Below are 22,536 nucleotides of genomic sequence, written 5' to 3'. Positions count from 1 at the left end.
ACGGATTTTGTGGTGAATCTTACGTATATGGCCATATCGCACAAATCATACGGATTCTGAAAATTTCCGTTTCTTTTTTTTTTTGTTTTCCCCTAACAGGTAGCTCCATTTGCTTTTGCCCAGAATGGTGCTAGTCTACTCGAATTCTTTCATTTCCGGTAACTTTCCAGTAAATCACGTGGTTCCTAGTTGAAAACAGCAGAGTATTCATTGCATACTTCGGTAGTGTACAAGTAAGTTCTACAAGGAAACAAATATATCATTCATATTTCGTGTTTTTTTTTTCTGCCGTTATTTTGACATATAAAATGCTTTGGTATGTTATAAGGATTTTTTGCTCTTTATAAGGATTTTTTTGGTAGTTTATACAGGTTGGTGCTCCGAAAAGTTGACAGGTATGTATATATATATATTATATATATTTTGCCCAGTCTTTTCCAAAGAGTCATCAATAACCTTAATGGAGGTGAGGGAGGCCTCCAATTGTTTCGAAGTTGTTCTGGTGCCTTTGTGACCTCGGGGATGAGACACTGCTGTGCTCTTGTAGTACTTTCTGTAGGCCAGCCACTCCTGGGATGGTTCACTCCTGCTGTTCCTTGTTCCATTTGTGGACAATACAATACAATACAAACAACTTTATTTGTACAAAAGAATTACATTTAAAATACTTTCATTTTTGCGTCTTTCGGATCACAATTGAAAAAGTAATAACATTTCATTGTGTTTACACCAATTTTTGCCTAAAATACAATGTTTCACTAAGACAGTGATAAATAATCAAGAGTTTGCCTTTCAACAGCAAGAAACATTTTTGAGTATTCGTAGTGTTTGTGGAAATCTATAAGCCTTTGATTTGTAATAGTACTACTACATAATTGATGACATACAGTATTGAGGTTTGAGAGACTGAATGAAATCTTTTTTTTTTTTTTTTTTTTTGCACAAATCACATTACAGTAAAATAATTTACCCTCGTGTTTCGTGAACACATCCTGCTCCTGTTTAATCGATATAGTCGGATATAGAGGCGTTCTAGAGTTCTGTTAACATTTGATCTCCAGGATTGAGGGGTTATGGTCAAGAATGGCCAAAATTATTTTGTCCATGTATTTCCTCAAACGCAGGTTGTTCTCCTCCTGTGCTTTCAAAGCGTCGACCAACTGAAAAAGAAAAAAGTGTTTTCATAAAAAACAATATCAATGGAAATCCCATGAAGGAAGAACGCAAACAGACCTCATCCCGTGAAGCATTGTCAATCTCAGCAGCCAGACACTGGACCTTTGAATGGCACGAAAACAGGCTCTTCTCCTCATACAAACTCAGACTTAGAATCTGAGCATTCAAGTCATCGTTCTGATCTCGCAATTTATGGTTCTCCTGTGGAAACACAAAATGATAGTTCCTTTCAGAGGGTATTCTGGTTGAAACATTATTGTTGTTAAAGATTTGTAAGACTTTGCTCCAAAAGTAAATTAACTTTACATTCTGCTGTACTCATATGCAATTACATTGCACTTCTAAATAAATGCAATGTAATTGCTCTCATTTATTGAAAGTGGAAGACCATGGATAACACCGAGGAACACAATTTTTGCTCCGTTAGATCTGACAGCTGTTTTTCACAAATTTTTGAGTGAGGAATCCGAAACTGATCTCAGTCTTTATCACGTCAAGTTTTTGAGCTACAGTATAGGATCCCCAGTTTCTTAAGAAATACGAAATAAATGTGGATATATGTAAATAAAACATGAGGATGGAATAGTTAGAAGCGTTGAAAACAACAACAAAAAAATAATAAAATAAAATAAACAGAATTTACAGTCGAATGCCCATGTATTATGGTTCCGGAACAGGAGCGGAAACCACAAATGCAGACTAGGATCAAGTACCAAAAAAATGTTGATTATTATTAACAAAATGATTTCAATATAAAACGCTGGTAACAAAGAACCATGACAACGATACTAACCAAAAGCGCTTGCAAAAGGCAAAATCACTTGTCGCGAAAGGACAAGGAAAAGCCAATTACCGTACAAGAAAATCAAAACACACCGAGGATAATGTTACAAAACCAGATCAAAGGGAAACTAGAAGAAAACAAGGAAATTCTTCGTAAGACTATGACGAGGAGGGAGAATGTGGAAAGTCTAGAAAACAAGCACTTGGATGAGAGTCGTGAGCAAGGCAAGTTATCCGACAACTGGTGATGGCTTGGCAGTCCCTTTTAACCAGGCGAGAGTGATGACATTTTGAGTAACAGGTGCGGAGCGGGAGGAAAAGCCTTCCTATGCCACCGATTGGAGACGAAACAGAAAAGGACTATGACACCATGGGTATAGCGTTAAGAGACAAGCCAGGACAATTCCTCTTATTTGGTCATTTCTAGTATTCTAGCTCTCTGTTTGCAGATGTCGATAGTATTGATGCATTGGGAGCCGCACACACCTCTCACCGCACTGTCTCAATTGTGACTGTAGTTGCCCCGCAGCTGTTGAGTCCAAAAACGTCAAAGCAAGGGGGGCGAACAGATGGAAGAAGGCTAGATTCAATCACAGAGTGGGAATAAACAAATTGGGAACAAAGAGTTGAATACCAAAAGACAGTTTGGGAACAGCTGTCGCGCCCAGGTGGACATTTGTCATCAGCAAAGTCTGTGACTTGTGTATTCGGGTAGATCAGATCACTACCGAGGGGCCGGACCGGGGGGCGCAGTATGCAAATCTCGGGGGCAGTGTCTTTCTTGTATTTTGCAATAAAAGTTCGAACCGGTGGAGAGGGAGCCGAGTGTGTGATCATCGGAGCAACTACCGTCGTTCGCTCTCAGAGATCCGCTCTGACACAAAGTTACAACTGTTGACTGTGGAAACCATGTTGGTGGTTTTTTTTTTCATTTTATGCCAAGGCAAGAAATGGAATTATTGAAATCCACATATTTTGTGGAGGTTATTTTGACACCTTCAAAAAAACCCTAAGCATCCTACCACTTGAATTTTACTTACCATTACTTCTCCAAAACTTTATAGAATGTATTTTTCAAGGACCTGGGAAATACATGATCAGTTTCAATAACTTTTCCAGTGTTTTTTAAAGACCGTATTATGACACATCCAATATATGAAAGGAGTAACTCCAAGACAATTTGTATTTTTAATTGTCCCAAACATGAATCCGATTTAATAAGGAGAAATCCGAAAATGGCTGCACAGCTCTGCATACAATCTGATTGAAGCTTCAAGTGGTGCTGCAAAGAAGAGTGCGTGACACGGTCCCAAGGTAGGTGTACCAAGCTTGTGGCATTTTAAAAAATGCTTGAGGCTGTACTAGCTTTGCTGTGCTGTGTATTTGTTTCATGGTGACCATGGAGGGAGCCAGGAACTAATACAGAGGAGACATTAAGAAATGAAAGGAGAGCTGGTGTATGCGATGAGTTGGGATTTCATTTGCTAACATTGAGAGAAAAAAAAACAACTCTTTTTGAAAATGTGAGGCATTGTAAATACTTGTTCGATGCACTGTTAACATCTTCCCACCACCGCCCACTTCCAACTCTTCAGACTAACCCAGAATATGTAGAAATGAAAATGTAATGATTGTTTGCATAGGAACCTGTTTCAATTTCTTGACTTCCTGTTCCATTTCCATCTCCCGAGGCTTCGTATTGTGCTCAGAGAGGCCCTTGTGTTTTCCCGGATGCTCCATTTCCATCCTAAACAGCTGCAAGTAGTCCAGTTCTCTGCGAAGATCATCGATCAGCTGCAGGTGGAGTTAAGATGAGGTTAAATACCGGAAATGTCCACTGGCAACTTTTCTATGAGGTGGATGCTTGCCTCTTGCATGGCCTCCTTTTCCTTATGAAACTCACGCCGATTATGCCAAAGTTTGTCAATTATTTTCCGATAGAGGTCCATCTCGTCTTTTAGCCTCAGGCTTGTGTCCTCCAGCTTGTCCATCATCCTCTGCTTCTCCTAAAGAATTCAGCCAAATGACAGAACTATCCAAATCAACAATGATAATTTGAGGATGTAACAATATTGCATCAATCAATCAATCAATCAAAACAATTTCAGTATTGAATGTGGAGTTTTGGTAACAGTACATTATGGTACTGATACGTAAGATGTTCTGACCAAGCCAGTGTTAATTTCGTTAACTAAAAGTTTTCGGCATTCATTTGTCACGCATATTTTTTTTCAAACACGAAAACTAAATGAAAACAAAAATATTAGTCCTTCATTGATACGATAATGAGAACGAAATTGATTCACAATTTCGTGAACAAATAACGAATGAAAAACCACAGTAACGAAATCCAATCAGAAGAAGGAATCAGGAGGAGGAGGAGAAAAGAACCATTGTGAAAATGGATAAGACGAGAAGCGAGAAGAGAACCAATCAGAGGCCGACTGGAGCGCTGAACGGAACCAGTCACCCACTTCAATCACGCTCCCGGGAAGAAAGCAGATGAGAACGATTTGATGGCGGAAGTGCGAGCTAAAATCCATAGGTGGGAGAAAGCAACGAGAGGATTTGTGGGCCATTTCACGTTCTACGATGAAAAAAAAGACTTGGTGTAAAGAATGTGGAACGGTCATGTGTGGGAAGAACACGTGTCTTGGCAGTTAAGCTTCCAGATGTTTGTGGCTTTTTAAAAACGTATTTATTTTTGTCCAATCAGATTTCGGCGTCCATGTGTTGCCATGCAAATGTGATTCAACCAAGGACTTCAGAATCCCCAGTGTTGGTTTTGAATGCACGAAGGCACACACGTACACTTGCACACACAAAATTAAAGTAAAACTGGCTTGTGTTTCAAAAAAAAAAACCTGTAACCATTGTAAATAGCACAGCCACCTTATGCTGTGTTTTCTATGCTATTGCTAATTTATTATATTTATTCTACAAATATATTGCTAATGCTATATTTTATATTGCACTTATATTGAACTGTGTACAATTCTTTTCTGAAACATTTATTTTGTGCAATGAAACACTTTTTTTCTTTCCCCCCCAATTTTGCTGCTGTAGACTGCAAATTTCCCCAGTGTGGGACAAATAAAGGTTGTCTTATCTAATCTTAACACGTCAGATATAATAAATATTACTCACCTGGTCCAGTTTCTCTGCCTGCGACTTATGTCTGGACACATTTGTCTTCATTTCTCCATTCTCTTCTTCCAGCTGCTGTATCCTATATGTGTGGACAAACACAGACCAATCCATGAAATTCTGTGATTATTTATGAGTCAAACTGAAATAAGTAAATGGATACAAATAAAAAAGCCTCACAACCATCACCACACTGGGTGTCTTCTGCTGTATCTGTGTGAGAGTCTGTCATATTTGTTTTCACTTCCCACTCGTCACTATTCACTTTAATGTATATCAATGTGTTTGCTTCATTTCTACTATGGTGTCCACAAAACCAGGCTTAAACTACTTATTCTTCAGTTTTTCTTTGCTGTCTCTGCTTTTAAGAGAAAACAATAACGCCTCCATGACATGCTCAATATAGAATGATGGAATATATGTCCATCCATCCATCCATCCATTTTACGATCTGCTTTATCCTCACAAGGGTCGCCGGGGGTGTTGAAGCCTATCCCAGCCGTCTTTGGGCAGTAGGCGGGGGACACCCTGAACTGGTTGCCAGCCAATCGCAGGGCACACACAGATGCACCTTCCCACTCTCACCAGCTTTTTACTCTTTCCAGTATACTGTATTTGAATAGAAGCTCCCTATTCCCTTAACTATTTACCAAGTGCTTCAAAACTGAAAGACAGATAAACTTGCAGACAAAAAAAAAAGTGAAAAAGATATCACAAGAACGGAGTTTGCAGCAGTTTCAAATATTTGCATTTTTACCTGTTACACAGAAAGTTTATCTCTGTGTTTCTTTCCCTCTCCATCTTGCAATAAACTTCGCCGTGCCTCTTCGTCTCTTCCTCCAGACTCTGATCTGCCTTTGTCTCGACATCCTTCATCTGCTCTTCTAGTTCATGCACACTGGGATAAATCCATACACATCACGTTGAATGATGTTGAGAAAAACATTCACTGTTCATAAATACCACATTTTTAGGGCAACAGTTTGTTTAAATGTGTTTAAAAGATGAAACATTTCAATTATTTTCTGTCTTTTTTTTTTTAATCCGAACAAAATGAGGTCTGTATCTAATTATGTAGAATATAGAAATGATAGAATATAGAAATGTCAAAGCAATTACAATAAATTCAGATAATGTGTTGGATAACCTACCGATGGACAAGTTGTGTATTTTCCTGTTTGAGTTTCGACTTCAGCTGCCCATTGGCCAGACTGTCGCTCTCCAGCTCAGTCACCTTCTTCTCAAGATAACTCACCTGAAGGACATATCAGTGTTCCAGTAAATAGCCACAATGATATCGACTTCAGCAAACTTCTCGTCAAGCTACATTTTCACTCCAACTTGATGAGTCAAAACACACTTTTGAAGAATGCGTTTTGTGTGAGTCAGTACCTTCTCTGTAATGTTGAGATCACAGTCAATACTTTCTGTGAACAAATCCTCCGTGCTGCTACCCTGACTGGAATCAAGCACATTGTGATTGACCTGGAACAGCTGGCTAGAGGGACGAGAAAGACAATGATCATTTTGACTGTCAGTGTCCTTGTTAAAGTATCCGCAATATATCCTCCATTCCATTCAGATGGGGTCAAGTTTTTACAGTGGATTAAAAAAAAATAATAATAATCAAAACCTTTTCTAACATCAACTATAATGCAAACAACTCAAAGGAAAAAAATTAGAAAAGAGGCTTGCTCTGCAGAGCCAGCTCTTCCTGCTCAGAAAACTGAGGTCTTTTGGAGTTCGGGGGTCACTCTTTAAGACCTTCGAGGACTCTGTGGTGGCTTCAGCCATTCATTACGGCATAATCTGCTGGTCAGGCAGCATCTCAGCCCGGGACAGAGAGAGACTGGACCGACTGGTCAGGAGGGCCAGCTCTGTCCTGGGCTGCTCCCTGGACACTCTGGAGGAGGTGGGCAATAGGAGGATGTTAGCCAAGCTAAAAGCGATGATGAACAGACCGTCCCACCCCCTCCAGGCCACCCTGACAGCACTGGGCAGCTCCTTCAGCTCGAGACTGATACACCCGCGCTGCAAGAAGGAGAGGTACCAGTGCTCATTCCTGCCGACTGCTGTCACACTACTGAATAGACATACCTGAAAACCTGGACTCTCCCCCTCTCACCCATTTTTAATACTGTATGCTCATATTTATATTTATATTTCTTGATATACTTTTTGTCTTCTACTTTCTCCCTTTCATAATTTTGCTGCTGTAAATCGGGAATGTATCCATTGTGAGACAAATAAAGATTTTCTTATCTTATCTTATCTTTTTTTTTCATCTGGACTAATTCAAGGAATACTCAAATACTTAAATTTTTGGTTTAAAAAAAAAAACTTCATGCTTATGCTAGAAAGTTGAAGTTGTGGAGGAACTTTCTTCTTTCAGCATGGTAAGGTACACTCCATGCCCGACCATCAAAATGCTGATGCCTTGCAACTTGAGGCCCGGGTCTAAAAAAAAATATCCTTTGTTTTCCAATTAACACTTAGGTTTTTTTTTTTTTTATAATTGCTATTTTTGTGTTATGAAACAATGTTGAATTGTTTATCACTAAGACAGTAAAATGATAAACAAACAATAATGTGGTTTGGTTTCATTGATGGCAACATCCCATCGCAGCCTTTGTGAAAATAACGTTCAGTGCTTATAGGTGACAAATACGTCAATGTTGGCGCGCAAATATTTCAAAAGTGAAGCCGCAAGTTCCTTATGTGGCATAGTGGAATGTGGAATGGCATGTCTGTAAAATACAAAGTATGTAGGTATTTGTCAATAATGAAAGCTGAGGACGCAGGACACGCCGCACAGTCTAACATGCTTGAATATGCCACTTGATACCAGAAAAACACAACCAATAGTCACAAAATAACGTATGTGGACATCAACCTCTGAAAACATCACAACAGTTCAGGGTGTCCCCCGCCCACTGCCTGAAGACAGCTGGGAAGGGCCCCCGCACGCCCGCGACCCTTGTGAGGATAAGCGGATTTGAAAATGGATGGTCAGATTTCTGAATGAAAATGAAATTTTCTTTTGTAAATAACTTACAGCAAAGGCAAATAATCATTCTTTCCAAACTCTTTGTCTCCAAGGCAGACCTTAACGCTCCTATCTAGTCCATCTTTATCGACAGTGGTCTCTGATACTCGTCCCTATCTCCACTCATCCTTGTGTGTATCCTCTCCTTTCATCATTTCAACATCTCCTACTTTCAGATTCCTCCTCAGTGAATGCCAACCAGGATGGATTTTTTTTTTTCTGTGGCATGGGAGTGAAAATCCATTCCGGTGTAAATCGGTTATACCCGGCACAAATTGTTATATTCCTTTTGCTATGGTAGGTTAAAGTGAGTTAATGTTCCTGATCAATTTAAAATGCTTTTTACTTTTCAGAATTGAATGGTTCAATAATTAGTCAATCAAAAATGTTTGCAGTTGAAAGCTTTGATGCACTTCAAATCTTTTCTGTTACACACTAAAAAAACAATGTAAACAAAGTTGATCTTTATAAGTTCATCTTTTTTCCCTCTCTTTTTTTCTTTTCTTGAATGTTATTAAGGTTACAATGTTATGCAGGGGTATGCTAATAACAATTTTATAGACAAATGATCCTATAGTCATGCCGGAGAGTTTGGGGGGGGTCATGAAATATTTTCTTCTTCCCAGCAGGGGTGAAGAAAAAATATTTGAGAAGCACTGGTGTACAGTAAAAGGCCTATTTTGCCATAGCAAAACATGAATTTTATTTTTGGTGCCAAAATAAAGTTAAATTATGGTAGCACATTGATAAAAGGGCAAATGACTCACTGTCCAAATGCTGTGCTGGATATACTTCTGCTGGGGCTGAAATACAGGACAAGAAGGAAAAACGGTTTAGTTCAAACAAATTTGGGCACCCTTTTAGAATTTCATACATATAAAATAACAGTGGGAGACAGTTTTTTATCTCCAATTTTTGACCGCTGATGACATCACAGACCTGGCCCCGACATTTTGTAAGTGTGCCAAGTCAATGACGCCAGACGTCTGGTACCACCCCTTCACCCATATTTGGACTGCAAATGACATCATTTCCAGGGCCTGTCATTCTCCTAATCTCATTCCTCGAATTGCACATTCCCTGGTCCTCGCTCCTCTATTTACAAGCTTGCAAAACCCACCAGAAATTCCATCAAAGATTTTTTTTTTGAGCTGCGTGCTTTTGCTGAAGCATAGTTGATGTTTACGCTTTCAATTACATTTCATGGGAAAATCGACACTGCCAACATGGCCGCCCCATCGACGCGTGTTTTAGCCTGCTCTAGTCTACTGTAAATCCGATTACCTATGACAAGAGCAGCGCAATCCAGAAACATTTGACCAGCCTCAGCCACCGTGCCATTTACTGGCCCTGTGGCGAATTGTGGCAAATTCTGGAAATTAACAGAATTAATAAACTACTTTTAAAGGGGCGTTTTGAATGGATTGGATACTATTTTCTGTCCATTTAATCCGGGGTCTGTTAGTTGCTGGTCCGTTAAATTGAAGTTCCTCTGTAATACAATATATATGAGGCGCTCACACATTTATAAGGCTTGCTTGGAGACCCAAAGCACTTAATCAGCACACTATCAGTATTTTATTGAAGCATTTAACAGTGAGCACATCTTATCTTCTTCCGCTAACAACCTTGGCTAAACTTAGCTCTTTCCCAACATACAAAGATCTCTGAAAAGGCTTACATTCGTGTCACAAATTACTACTTTCCTTCTATGCACAGCTTTGCAGTATCTTTTGACATCTTAGGGCAAGACAAAAAGAACACCGGCACTACAAATAGGTGAGATTTTTTTTCAGCAAATAGGTTCTAATTGAAAGTAGGTGAATTTGTGAAAAAATAAACTGGAAAAAGGTGAGGGTCACTTTATTAACCCTTTTAAGGATCATAAAAGAGTGTGTATTGATTCATTTAAAAATATAATTTGTTGCTGCATTTTAACAATCACATGAGATTGAAATAATATGCATTGGATCTGTGCTTGTATGTTTTAGTATGTGTGCTTTGCTGTACCTGCTTGCCTTGATGTTTTGAAGGCGAGCATTCAAGTCGTTGAGCAGATTCACTTTCTTGCAGCACTGTGAACAGTTGATATCCAGCAGTTCACTGGAATACAGTTGCCGCATTTTCTGAGTTGCGTGTCCTCCACTGCGGTGACAAAGATACAAAATTATCCACACTGTGAACTCATCATTGGTCAATCAATGTGATGGAGTACATTTAGGTGAAAATGCACACACAGCGCTCTAATTTTGGGACCAGCGGCAAGTCCGGCACGCCAAGCCGAAAAAATCTGCGCCAGGGTGGATTAGAATGGGTGTTGGTAATGTCGCGGAGGTGCGCTAGATGGCACATTTAACCCTTCCGAGGACAGAGGTTACTACAGTGGACAGCTTATCATGTTACAGGTTATCATTATTTGGGCATGAAAGGGTTTTAAAAAAAGTATGGTTCGTGACATGATCGTGAACACAGCTGACTTCATTTGCCGCCAAACGAAGAGCTTCCGCCGATTCCTTTTAAATGTGGAGCATTCACATCTCACGTGGTGACCACAAAGTAGGGAAAAGGAAGCACCGATCAGTGGGTGCTCTTTGCCGGTAAACAACCTCATCAAGTACAAAATAAGGCGCTGCCAAATTAAATATATCCGTGGACTGGTAACCTGAAAAACTTCTAAGTTGGAGCGCTCGTATGTCAAGGCATGACTGTATAAGTAAGTACAACTGACAAATATCTGCATTATATTTCTTGCAGGTATAGATGAAAGGGTTATTTTTAAATAACTGACACCAGTTACTTGAACCCCCTACGCTACCAAATTGTTATATCATCTGTTTTTTTTCCCCCTAAAAAAAGTACATGCAAGTGAATGTTTTTATTTTTAACCACCAACCTCGATGGACGAGAGGATCCCAAATTTGAGAAGCATTTAGCTTGGGATTCATTTTCATGGACTGGGCTGCTTGGAGAGTAATCTGCGTCCTTCCCTTCACCATAGTCTTCAAATTTTTCCTCCCTAGAGATCAGATACAGTATAGACAAGTGAGAAAACTAAATTTGTTCTCAAACTCACTGTGACAGATTCCCACTCACGTATGAGTAGGAGAAAAAAAAAAGACACCAAAGGCATGTTTAAAATTCACACATTCAATTTTTCTGTTCCTTCATGATGGTAAACTGTAACTGACCGGTTTTGCCAAACAGTGTCCAAGAAGTCAGAGACGTCGACATTTTCAATACCGCTTTCGATTTCACACTGCTCCTGAACATGCACGCAGCTTTCTGGATAAGGCTGCGTGCACAAAATAGTGGGAAGATCCAATTTTGCCTCTCTATTCTACAAAAAGAAAGACATAAAAAAATCTATATTACAGATAAAGGAAAAAAACAAACATATCATTGACATTGCAGTGTAGGAGCTTCATTTCATCAGGCCTTAGTCTTGTTTAATAGAAAAAAATATTGCCGATATCTTGTGGCATCTATGGTTCATTACAAACCTTTTTGGCTAGCATCAATTCCTACTTTTTACTATGAACAGCAGGGCTCCGTCTTGATCCCCTGCAAATTGCGGGGGTTCACTGCATTTAGCTTTTGAGACATTGTTTGAGGGTGTGCCATGACATTTTTAGAATGTGTAATACAAAGTACTGTATGTGCCTTGACTGAATTAAGATTGTCCACTTTAATTGGCAAATATAATTTGGCAGCTTGATAAGTGCTGACTCCATGAAGGCAAAGACTGATGGACGATTTACTGTCTTGACGCGTCCTCAGTTTTCTCTTCTCATGTAATTGCATTTCATGTCCTAGCTCTGCCCCGATCATCATAGTGACCAAAACTGTGTTGCTTAATGGTAAAGACAGAGCAAGGAGAACCAAACTTTTTGTAGACTCATGCTAAGAGTAATGTTTAGGGTGTTTACCTGGTCATGCTGAGAACTCTCCATCAAAACTGGTTAGAGGTAAGACAGAAATAGTCAATGTCTCATAACCTACCAAAACAGGAAAGATAGCCAGGAAAATATATAGTAAGTACCCGGTTAGTAAAAAAAAAAAAAAAAAAAAAAACATCAAAAGAGAGGCTGCAATAAAAGATTATGCGGACGGTATGTTAACAAAATATGGCAAAGACCTGAAAAAAAATGTCAGGAAAAAGAATGGAAGAACAATCATTCTATCACATTCATACATTTTATGCACAAGAGTTACCCTAGGACACCAACAAAATGGACACTAAATGCTTGCCAGAGATCATGATGCAGGTGAGGGTCTAACTCGCCAGCCTCCTTTGAAAGATTCTCCCTGACATAATATGCACACATGGACAAAATTGTTAGTACCCTAAAGAAAAATCCTGTGTGGTCACATATTTAAGTTGAGTCTGACAAAAATAATAAAAAATAAAAGTTCTGAAAATGTATTCAGCAATCGATCCTTTCTCTGGATCACTTATCTTCACTGGAGTCATGGGTGTGCTGGAGCAGATCCCAGCTGACGTTTTTGCAGGTCACATGTAGACGAACAAAAATTTACACTCAGATTAACTAACACCTATGGACAATTTAGAGTGTTCAAGTAACCTATCATGCATGTTTTGGGGAGAATGTGGGAGTAAACTGGAGTACCCTGAGAAAAACAATGTAAATCAGACATTGCATTTGAACGGTAGCTCAAAATAATTATTTTGAAAACAAACTCATGAAACAAGCCTGGACAAAAATGATGATACCCTTGAAGTGTTAGGCAAGTGTATGCAAAAACATGGACCCCCCCCCCCCCCCAAAAAAAAAAAAAACAGCAGAGGGAACATCATTACATCAATCAAACATTTAGTGAACGAAGGGAGCAGACGTGAGCAAGAAGAAAAAGACACAAATAGAGGAGCTAGGCACAGGATCAAAAAGACTAAGATACTTTATACAAGAGGACATGAGCTAACCGTCAAAAGGACCAATAAAATTCCTGCGACAAGCTTTTCTCCATCCAGTGCTTATAAAGCTAACTAATTATGATTTCAAGCAGGTGTAAGCTGGAGACTCCGCCCCTCATCTGTCTGAGTAACCGAAAGAAAAAACAAACAGATCTCCATATATGACGGATCATATCATAAAGGCCCGTTTTGAGGTATCGCTGAGGAAACTGAGCAATATTGTAAATTTGATCCTTTCTAAAATCTGTACCGAAACGTTAAATTGTCATATGTAATGAATAACGTCGACATTTTGCAATAATTGTGTTACCCTGTTCACACTCACTTGAACAATAACTGAGCAACCAACAAACAGTTGACGTGAGTGATTTCAAAACTAGTAATCCATCAATTTGTTGTGTATAAAACGATTAGATAATTTCGTAAACATTTGTTCAATGTCACTGTCGTAACTGACGTAACTCCAAGGTGGCCCGAAACAAAAATTAGTTTTGACACCCTGAGCTAAAAAAAGAGGGGGTGGGGGAAGAGAGAGAGAGAGAGAGAGAGAGAGAGAGAGAGAGAGAGAGAGAGTAAATAATTAAACTAAATAATTAAACTAAGTAATTAAACTTACTACGTCGCCAATGGTGTGGTGGTACATTCACCTGACGTGTGTGCGGGCAGCGTGAGTAGCGTGTGGTCGGTTCCCATTCAGTGGCGGTGTGGGTGTGGGTTTGAATGGTTATTTGTCTCTGTATATGCCCTGCGACTGACTGGCGACCAGTTCAGGGTGGAGTCTGCCTTCCCCCCCAATGTCAACTGGGACAGGCTCCAGCAACTCCCCGCAACCCTTTTCGGGATACGCGGTGTTGAAACGGATGGGTGGGTGATATGACAGCTCACAAGCAACATCGATTTGTCGACGGGGTGATGCAGCAACATGAAAAAGACACAATTTTTCAGGAGAATGGCAATTCACATTTTGGTTTAATGGCAAACCAACAACCGGAAAAAAAATCGTCATAATAGGCTGGTATTTTTTACGCGCCGTACGGTTGGAATGCACGACGCCAAAACAGGCTGCTGAAAACACAGCGTGACATTAATTGCCTGTAGATAACATTTTAATCAAATATACAACGCGGGCAATATACATCACCGTACATTTACCGTTTTAAATCATACACTGTTTGCAAGCATCGTACCTCGTCTCCTTGGCCACGATGAAAGCCTACAATGTCCACCAAATGATTCACTTGAATGAAAAAACGCCTTCGTCTTTACACGCGTCGCAAACCTCCTCTCAGTGACAGCAATGTGAATGTCTGGTCGCGCACGAAATGTCGCTCCATGCGTTTAATTAAATTGCACAAACAGCGACTCCATCCGACCCGCCAGAGGCGTCGAACAAGTGGTACTGATGCGGCTGCAACAACCGCTGCTGATGAAGAAGGATGAAATGCTCCGCAAATAGACGATGGTGTACGAATGAATAGTAACAACGAGAAATCAAAAGCGGTAATCTCATGTGGCACACAATCAACAATCGCATGGAATCCAGTCGGAGCCGGAATAATTTACTGGTTAGGTTATTGCAATTTGCAGTATGTATAGTATACCTAACTCATTGAGAATAATCGGTAAAGAAAATGGATACAGTATATGGACAAATGTTTGAAAATACAAGAATCGCTTGTCATTTAAGATAAACCTAATTAAGATCTTAAATTCATTCAGGTTTTCCATTGACATGCAATTCCTTACTCAGTGGCCATACTCAGGTATTTAATCAATCAACATGGACGCAATAATGCATTTTAATATAAGATAAGATAAGATAACCTTTATTTGTCCCACACTGGGGAAATTTGCAGTCTACAGCAGCAAAATTGGGGGTGGGGGCGGGGGGTGGGTGATGATGACATACCTGGACAAGGTGCTAACTATGCTCTTTTAGCTTTCGCTCTCAGTCCTAAAATATGCATGTTAATTGAAAACATTGGCCATATGTGAATGGTTGTACATCTGCAAAGACAAACCACTGATACAGCTTTCGTATCATAACCATCTTCGAAAGTGTTATTTCCAGCATGAAATTATAGTCTCAAATAATCTCAAGATATTTTTTTAAACATGAAAACGGTTAATAATCACCCACAAAAATTGACATTATACTACAGTACTAATATGACCAACTAAGAGCTGTGTTGAATATTCTAACATTACAGAATGTTGGATTGTTTTTTTATGTCAATTTTTAAGATTTGAAGTGTACTGCATCACTTGAGCACCCAAAGAAAACCCACATACACATGCAAACAGAAAAGCCTTTAAATAAATTGTTGAGTGCAGTTCATGATGGAATTGAACCAAGGCCTTTCTATTGTAAATTTGTAGTCCTTCACTTTCTCATTCTCTTTCTCATCGATCACTTATCTGAGGCAGTTATCTTCATGAGGGTCGCAGATGTGCTGCAGCCTATCCCAGCTGTCTTCGGGCAGTCGACGGGGTACACCTTGAACTGGTTGACAGCCAATCGCAGGGCACGTATATACCACCAACCATTCGAGTTCACGATCACAGCTTAACCTTTACTACATAATTTCTTTGAGGGTGTCTGGTTCGGTGACTTCAGTATTACATTTGTGCGTTTTGCAGATGCTGTTGTTCTGTTGGCCTCATCTGTAGTGGTTCGCAGGCTGGTGTGAAGCAGTTGCAATGAGAATCCGCCCATCCAACTGTGAGAAAATGGTTCTCTGCTGGGAAAGAGTGAAGTGCTCTCTCCAGGTCGAGGATAAAACCCTACCCCAAGTCGAAGAGTTCAAGTATGGGTATCATGGGGTCTTGTTCATGAGTGAGGGGACAATGGAGTAGGATTGGTGCAGTTTCTGTACTGACGCAGACCCTGCATTGGTCTGTATGGATAAATGGTGACATTACCATTAGCAAAATTATTCTAGCGGAGACTAAAGAAATCCCATCCATCCATCCCTTTTCTGACCCGCTTCATCCTGGGATGGGCTCCAGATGGGGTGCTGGAGCCCATCCCAGCTGAACAGGTTGCCAGCCAATCGCAGGGCACACAGAGACGAACAACCATCCCCGCTCACACTCATACCCAAAGAAATCCGAGTTTAGACTAGTTTAACAGGAACCATGCTTTAGCAAAGTGATACTTAGCTAAAGGGCTGGGTAACAAAAATTGGTTGAATACTCATATTGGGTGGGTCACAGAAAGCTAGTAAAACCTAACGTGTATTCTTTGTTTGACTTTTCCGGCACAGCCCAGAGGTATTCCCACATGGAACATATTAGGTAAGTGACAGGAAGTATAGCTGCCTCATGCTATAGCCATGACTATACTCTGGCTAATGGACATCATGGCAAGTGACATGCTTATGGCGGGACATCAAATTAATTTAAACCAGCTTTTGAAAATATATTAGGCATGTGCTGTCACAACGTGTTTTTAAACAAAACATGTTCTTAACTTCTATAAAAAGTGGGTTGCAACTTTGGAACAAAAGGAAAATGATGACAACAGTTGGGAACCACAAGCTTTCCACAACTCGTAGATAAGCCCATGACAAGGGAGTCCAAAATGTACCAAATACAAATGGCAAGTGTACATCCACGAGTTGCATTCGTAATTGCAAGCCAATCCTAATAGGTTCACTTTTGTTTCTATTTCACTGTGAGCATACATTTTTCATAAACTCAATTATGATCATTCATCTTGCTACAAAGACCAGATATGCGACAAAAAAAAAGAAGTCTGCAGCATTTTATTGGGGTGGAAAAAATTCACACAAAACTCTCGTTTAAAAAGACTAAATGAAATCTAATCCACATTTTAAAGACCATATGATATCATATGTATCAAAAAGCAGATTTGTTGTGTACCTTGAAGATCAAAGAGACTGACATTGAAACATTATCATGGAATGACAGTAAAAGGCGTCAAATACAGTGAAAACACAGTTGTGCACAGATTTAAATCATAAGCCTTGGTTCCAGAAGAGATTCCCATCGCTCCGTTACCTGTGGGCATAAAGTAAAATCACGACTTCAGATGTTACACACACACACACAAAAAAAAAAGGAAACACTCTTACAATTATGTAAAGCCCAAGACCAAAACTTGGTTCTCAATCCTTAATTTTATATTGGGTTCTTCTTTTGATCGACCCCGATTTCCGATCACGTGATCCGATCAGGACATCCCAAACAGTAGAGCAAGTAACAGTAGAGTTAAAAAGGAAAAAGTCACGGCTGGGTCGTCATCAAACTCCGGCATTCCGAGCTCTCGGGCGCCCGTCCGAAGCCACCGCCCCCAAGGCGGAGCCGCGACTGTCGGGCAGGGATCGAGGGAGCCTCGCTTAAGGCTCTCATCCATGTGAATGGGACCCAGCTAGCATTGTGCACGCTCAAATTGTTTCAATATTTATTTTAAATATGTTTTGTTTTGTTTTGTGAAGTCGAGGAGACCTTGGCTGATTGTACTTGAAGAACTTATCATTTTTCTCAGTCGCCACATCATGTAACTTGGACGCAGAGCCCTGACATAGAGCATAAAATTTAAGACCCAGATATCCAAATTAAATACTTTTTAAGCTATAATTTTCAACTTCAATAATTTAACATAATTATTCAACAATAACAATTCTACAGTATGTTTCGGCTTACCCTGGATCCTCTGGATAAAGCATACTCCACAGTCTCTGATCCGTCCGGGTTCTGATATACCAGGTCAAACTTGCCAGGCTCAGATGGTGCTAGTAAAGGAACATGTAGTGAGTTGAATTTAAAATGAAAGTTTCAGTTCAAATTATCTGTGGTATCCATCATCCATGGTAGATTCTCGCAACAGGAGAGAGAGAGCGAGAGAGAGAGAAATAGATGTTCCTGATTTTTTTTTTCACGACACAACAAAAAGAATGCAAACTGACTCTGAGGGTGATCAACCAGTACAAGTGTGGTTGTCTTTCTATTTGCTGGTCAGATTCACGATATAACAACATAGGCAGAAAATGACATGATGCTGCTTTTTTTTTTGTATGGTCTTACCTTGTACAGTAGAAAGCAGTTCCCGCTCAATCTGTTTTGTTGTTGGGTCAAAGCTCACAATCTTACCCTTCTAGAATGCAAAACAACATTGAATGAATGATGCGAACTTCACGGTCCTCAAATACCACCTTAGATTTGGTTTATTTTTGTACTGTATGTTCACGACCATAAGATATACATAAAAGTGTGACATTTTTTTCCAAAATGGACGGGGCGCCAAAATACATGCGGGGTCAACTCGCGTATGCACAGAGTTCCAAGATCTGCGAATGCTGTAATGCGACTTTGATGATGGGTCCGCTTGACAGACTGACATTGTGCCGACACATTGCTTATTCAGAGGAAAGGTGGATGTAACTGAGGACAGCATGCGGACGTCAAAGTGTGAATGGTGGACGTGCAAGAGGTCGTGAAAAGACAATCCCCGAGTAGGTGCCGGTATGTGCATTGTGCAAAACAACATCCCGAAAATGGTACCGACAAAAAGACACATTTACGAGGCACAGTTTAAACTACAAACAGTCAGTTATGCGGAGGAGCATGTTGGAATCCAGTAGCCATGAGAGAATTCAAGATCAACTAATCCATGGTGCTTGGTGCTTTTGTTTCTTGAAACGGGGCCAACTATCCATCCGGGCAAGGACGACCATGGCGCAGCAATATCTGGTGGATTACAAGGAAAAGATGGCCAGATTCTGCTGCTCTGCAGGCCTCAATTGGCTTCCATTACCGACTGCAATCTCTACCAGTCCCTACATTCTTACATACCCGCTTGGGCTAGGGCAAGTGATGGGGGACAAGCATACTTTGCATTTTGAAATACAGTGGTACCTCTACTTACGAAATTAATATGTTCTGGAAGAAATTTCTTAACTCGAAAATGTTGTGGATAGACGCGTTTTCCATGTAAATGCCCTAATCCATTCCAAGCACCCCAAATTCAGACATAAATGTTTCCTAAAGCATAACAATGCATCAAAATATGTAACAAATACATGTTACAATTAGATTATTGCGCAATAAATGAGAGTTGTGCATAATGTAAAAAACAAAGAATAAAGAATAAAAAAGACTTTTTTTTGCCCTCTTTAGCTCATGTTCTCTCTCAGAATTGTTTTTTTTCTGAACGCCTCATGGCCCAACGAGGACGCTGCACAGACAATCTATCTGTCTAAACACATAGATACATGGTAAAAGTCCCTCTTAGCCAATGGGATGCCAGGATGATGCTCGGCAATCGCAAATGGCAGAGCAGCTACAAGTATGTTGCGTTCAGGAAACTCGGAGCTGCGAGCAAAATTTCTTTTGTAACAAGAGGCAATATTTTCCTGTTGAGGCGTTTCGTAACTTGAAAATTTCATATGAAAAGATGTTCATAAGTAGAGGTACCACTGTACAACAAAAGCATTGCCGACAAACACATTCAGCCAAACCACATCACCAACATGGCTGAGGTGCCACTCACTCTTGACATCCCGGTGAACCACACTGTCAAGAAAAAGGGGACCAGCACGATAGCGATACGCACAATGGGGCGTGTAAAGTCGGCTTTTACTGTTGTGCTTGGTTGCTATGGTAATGGACAGAAACGACCAAAGTGGAGTTGCGAGCGGTGTGGGAGCGATGGCGAATACAGCTTTACTAAGACCAGGAGGCAGCGCCGGGTGAGTTACGCCACAATTTGTGAATGGATTGTGGATGCTTGGGATGATGTGTCTACTTGCACTGTTATTCGAATTTATGCAAAGGCCGGCATCATTTCTGAGAAGCCGCATGACAACGAGACTGACTCTGACAATGACGCGAGGGAACCTGGCGTGTTTGATTGTGAACTTGCCCAGCTGTTGATTTTGGATACAGAAGATTAGAACTTTGATGGATTTGACGATGAGGACTGATCAAAAAAATATCGTGACTACATTGTTAAATACTTCAATAAAGTACAACCGGACTCAATTTTGTTCCCGTGCTAGCGTGCATGCATGCTACTGTATCGTTTAAGCTAGTGTGTGTTTTACCATGCCTGCGTCCAATAATACAATGTGTCTTGTGTATGTATTAAATACAGAAATAGCACCCGTAACTGACACTACACCTTTTAATACGGTGCGCCGTATGGTCGTGAAAATACGGTAATTGGTACCAAAATTGCACACCTTGTATTCTGACACCTCTGGCGTATAATTCTCAGTGAGCTCCAGCAGCTGTGAAGAAAAACAAATATGTGGAATTTGTTTTATCTACTTTTCCTTAACTGGTTCAAGACAATTAGGAAATTCAAGTCAGAGACCAAATGCATTATTTTCTACAAAAATGGATGTGCAAAAAAATGTGACTCGAAACTGGATACAGCAATGTAAGTCAAAACGACCTCTGCAAAATTCATAAGAGTATCTTTATGATCGATCGTTTGCTTCGAGATTGTGGGCTGTTGTCTGCACACAGCTCTGGCTCTACAAATGGGAGACTAACCAAAGCAGGGGTGTCAAACTCATTTTAGTCACAGGCCAATTTGGAGTTATGTCTTCCCCCGGAGGGCCATTATGACAGCGAAACCACAAAATTATTACTCGTACACAACAAATTAATAGATTACTAGTTTTGAAATCAGTCAAGTCAATTATAACAGTTTGATCAATTATTGTTCAAGTGAGTATAAACGGGTTCACAAAATGATTGCAAAATCTCAACGTTATTTATTACACATGACAATTTCACATTTTGGTACGGATTTAGGCAAGTTGACAGATGATTTGCTTTCGCGGGCCACATAAAATGACCTGACGGGCCGGATCTGGACCCCGGGGCCTTGAGTTTGACACCAGTGAACTAAAGAGTATTTAATTAAATGTTCTGTAGGTTGAAAAGGATTTGCAAATCACTGTGGTCTGTTTTTATTTATGTGCCAACTTAATTGGAATCTGGGTTTGAGAACTATTGCACAGCGTTCTCATCAGTCCACAAAAATGTTTTGATAAAGATTTGGCAAATACTGACCTGCTCTGATGTAGTTTTTTTTAACAAGCGCAAGCTTCTTGCAAAAAGCTTTGCTGCATATTGGGGTCTGGAAAATGCCAAGGTATTGTGGACTGTCCAATCGTCCTTTGATGAAAGACTAGTTCACTGGTGCTAGAAGTTGAACAACATTTTTTGGGGAGTAGAGGAGTACTAGGAGGATTATTCGAATGTATTTTTTTCCATACTGCATATTTGTTTTATTTTGTATGAAAAAAATCAAATACAAATTAAAAACAGTTTCTCCAAGAGAGCGTTTTAAAGGGAGTGATGGAAATATGAAACTTCATTGCTGCACGGTGAGCACTCACCACGCAGAAAATGAAATAATCCCATTTAATTCATGGAGAGAAAAAAAAGAGTTTACCTTAAATGCTATCTTCTGTCCCACTTGCGGAGGGGCGGCAAGAAGCGGCATGGCACTGTAATCTTGTGAAGTACTTTCAGCTTCATTCTACGCATTCATGAAAACAATAGAAGATTACAGTTTTCATCAAAGGCAGACAAGGATATATATTACATGCAAATAAAATAATGTTCTTGATTTCACCATAGCCTAAGATTATTGAAGAGTCACTGCGAAAAATGGCAGATGAAACTGACGTTGATGATGGTGAAACCAAATAAATGTCTCATTGTGTTACACATACAAAATAAAATCAATGGATTAATAGTTCTGACAGTATAATTGTTTATTGTTCAAGTTACTACAGTAGGGACCCACAGCAGGTGGCTTGGATGACAGCACAAGTTGCTCTAAAACCGTGAGGTACCGTATTTTCCGCACTAAAGGCACACCTTTGATGAATGGCCTATTTTAAAACTGTTTTCATATATAGGGCGCACCGTATTATAAGATGCATAGAATAGAAGCTATAATAGTGGTTGCGCTATGCATCCACTAGATGGCGCTACACTAAAAGGAATACAATACTATTATAAATTTTATGTGTATATATATATATATAGCAGCTGGATAGCTCAGTTGGTAAGGCATCGGTTTGGCATACGGGAGACGGTGGTTCGAATCCCGCCTGGGGCAAAAATGAGCACATAACACCATCCAGTGTGGATCCTTGGGCAAGATCCTTCACGCTATGCCTACCTCATACAATGATGATACATAACACCATCCAGTGTGGGTCCTTGGGCAAGATCCTTCACGCTATGCCTACCTCATACAATGATGATAGACAATAAAATGAATGACATGCCGGCTCAGACGTCGCCCGGCCAAACAAGGTCTGCGTCAGGTGCTGGGGAACCAGAGCACCTTGATGAAAAATGGGCTACTGGAACAAAGCGGAGATGGGTGAGATGCGATAACATGGCTCTGTTGGAATGCTACTACTCAAGCAACCCTAGTCAGAGGGGTTACATGCAGAGA

The 22,536-nt window shown here is 40.1% G+C and overlaps 2 protein-coding genes across 5 annotated transcripts in view; both read right to left on the bottom strand.

Annotated features, from left to right (window-relative positions):
* Window positions 1–901: 901 nt before the first annotated feature.
* rab11fip4a (RAB11 family interacting protein 4 (class II) a) lies at window positions 902–14,524 on the bottom strand. Of its 3 annotated transcripts, none has more exons than XM_019897428.1 (14): window positions 14,273–14,524; window positions 12,079–12,147; window positions 11,341–11,489; window positions 11,046–11,168; window positions 10,163–10,297; window positions 8,920–8,955; window positions 6,499–6,604; window positions 6,258–6,361; window positions 5,864–6,004; window positions 5,107–5,188; window positions 3,828–3,965; window positions 3,607–3,753; window positions 1,234–1,377; window positions 902–1,160 (listed from the first exon to the last, which is right to left on the bottom strand). In XM_019897428.1, exons 2-14 carry the CDS (start codon window positions 12,100–12,102, stop codon window positions 1,044–1,046), a joined length of 1,446 nt encoding a protein of 481 aa, XP_019752987.1. In that variant the 5' UTR covers window positions 12,103–12,147; window positions 14,273–14,524; the 3' UTR covers window positions 902–1,043. The 3 variants fall into 3 exon arrangements, with proteins under 3 accessions (XP_019752987.1, XP_019752988.1, XP_019752989.1); XM_019897429.1 differs by lacking the exon at window positions 14,273–14,524 and adding an exon at window positions 13,733–13,938; XM_019897430.1 differs by lacking the exon at window positions 14,273–14,524 and adding an exon at window positions 13,095–13,115.
* The window catches only part of coil (coilin p80), a 13,466-nt gene continuing 5,447 nt past the window's right edge, over window positions 14,518–22,536 (bottom strand). Inside the window, exons 3-8 of one of the 2 annotated variants that reach the window (XR_002171396.1) lie at window positions 21,517–21,603; window positions 20,291–20,338; window positions 18,135–18,204; window positions 17,754–17,842; window positions 16,971–17,108; window positions 14,518–14,529 (exon numbers count right to left, since the gene is read on the bottom strand). Coding sequence is in view for 1 of the 2 variants with exons in the window: in XM_019897431.1 (XP_019752990.1) it covers window positions 17,061–17,108; window positions 17,754–17,842; window positions 18,135–18,204; window positions 20,291–20,338; window positions 21,517–21,603 (342 nt within the window). In the remaining variant the exon portion in view is untranslated. Of the gene's footprint in view, window positions 14,530–16,832; window positions 17,109–17,753; window positions 17,843–18,134; window positions 18,205–20,290; window positions 20,339–21,516; window positions 21,604–22,536 lie in introns of those variants that run through there. The other variant, XM_019897431.1, reaches the window with a different exon arrangement.

This window comes from Hippocampus comes, unplaced genomic scaffold (genome assembly GCF_001891065.2).
Source record: "Hippocampus comes isolate QL1 unplaced genomic scaffold, H_comes_QL1_v1.1 scaffold238, whole genome shotgun sequence".
Lineage (NCBI taxonomy): Eukaryota > Metazoa > Chordata > Actinopteri > Syngnathiformes > Syngnathidae > Hippocampus > Hippocampus comes.
The sequence above is the reverse complement of the archived record's forward strand: the minus strand, read 5'-3'. Positions and strand labels throughout refer to the sequence as shown.

Excerpts from the sequence above, each read along its gene's own strand:
- rab11fip4a (XM_019897428.1), bottom strand. The coding sequence starts at position 12,102 with ATGGAGAGTTCTCAGCATGACCAG. Across the intron at positions 11,490-12,078 it reads AGAGTTCTCAGCATGACCAG|AATAGAGAGGCAAAATTGGA; the intron begins GTAAACACCCTA and ends TTCTTTTTGTAG. Across the intron at positions 1,378-3,606 it reads AAGTCAAGAAATTGAAACAG|GAGAACCATAAATTGCGAGA; the intron begins GTTCCTATGCAA and ends GTGTTTCCACAG.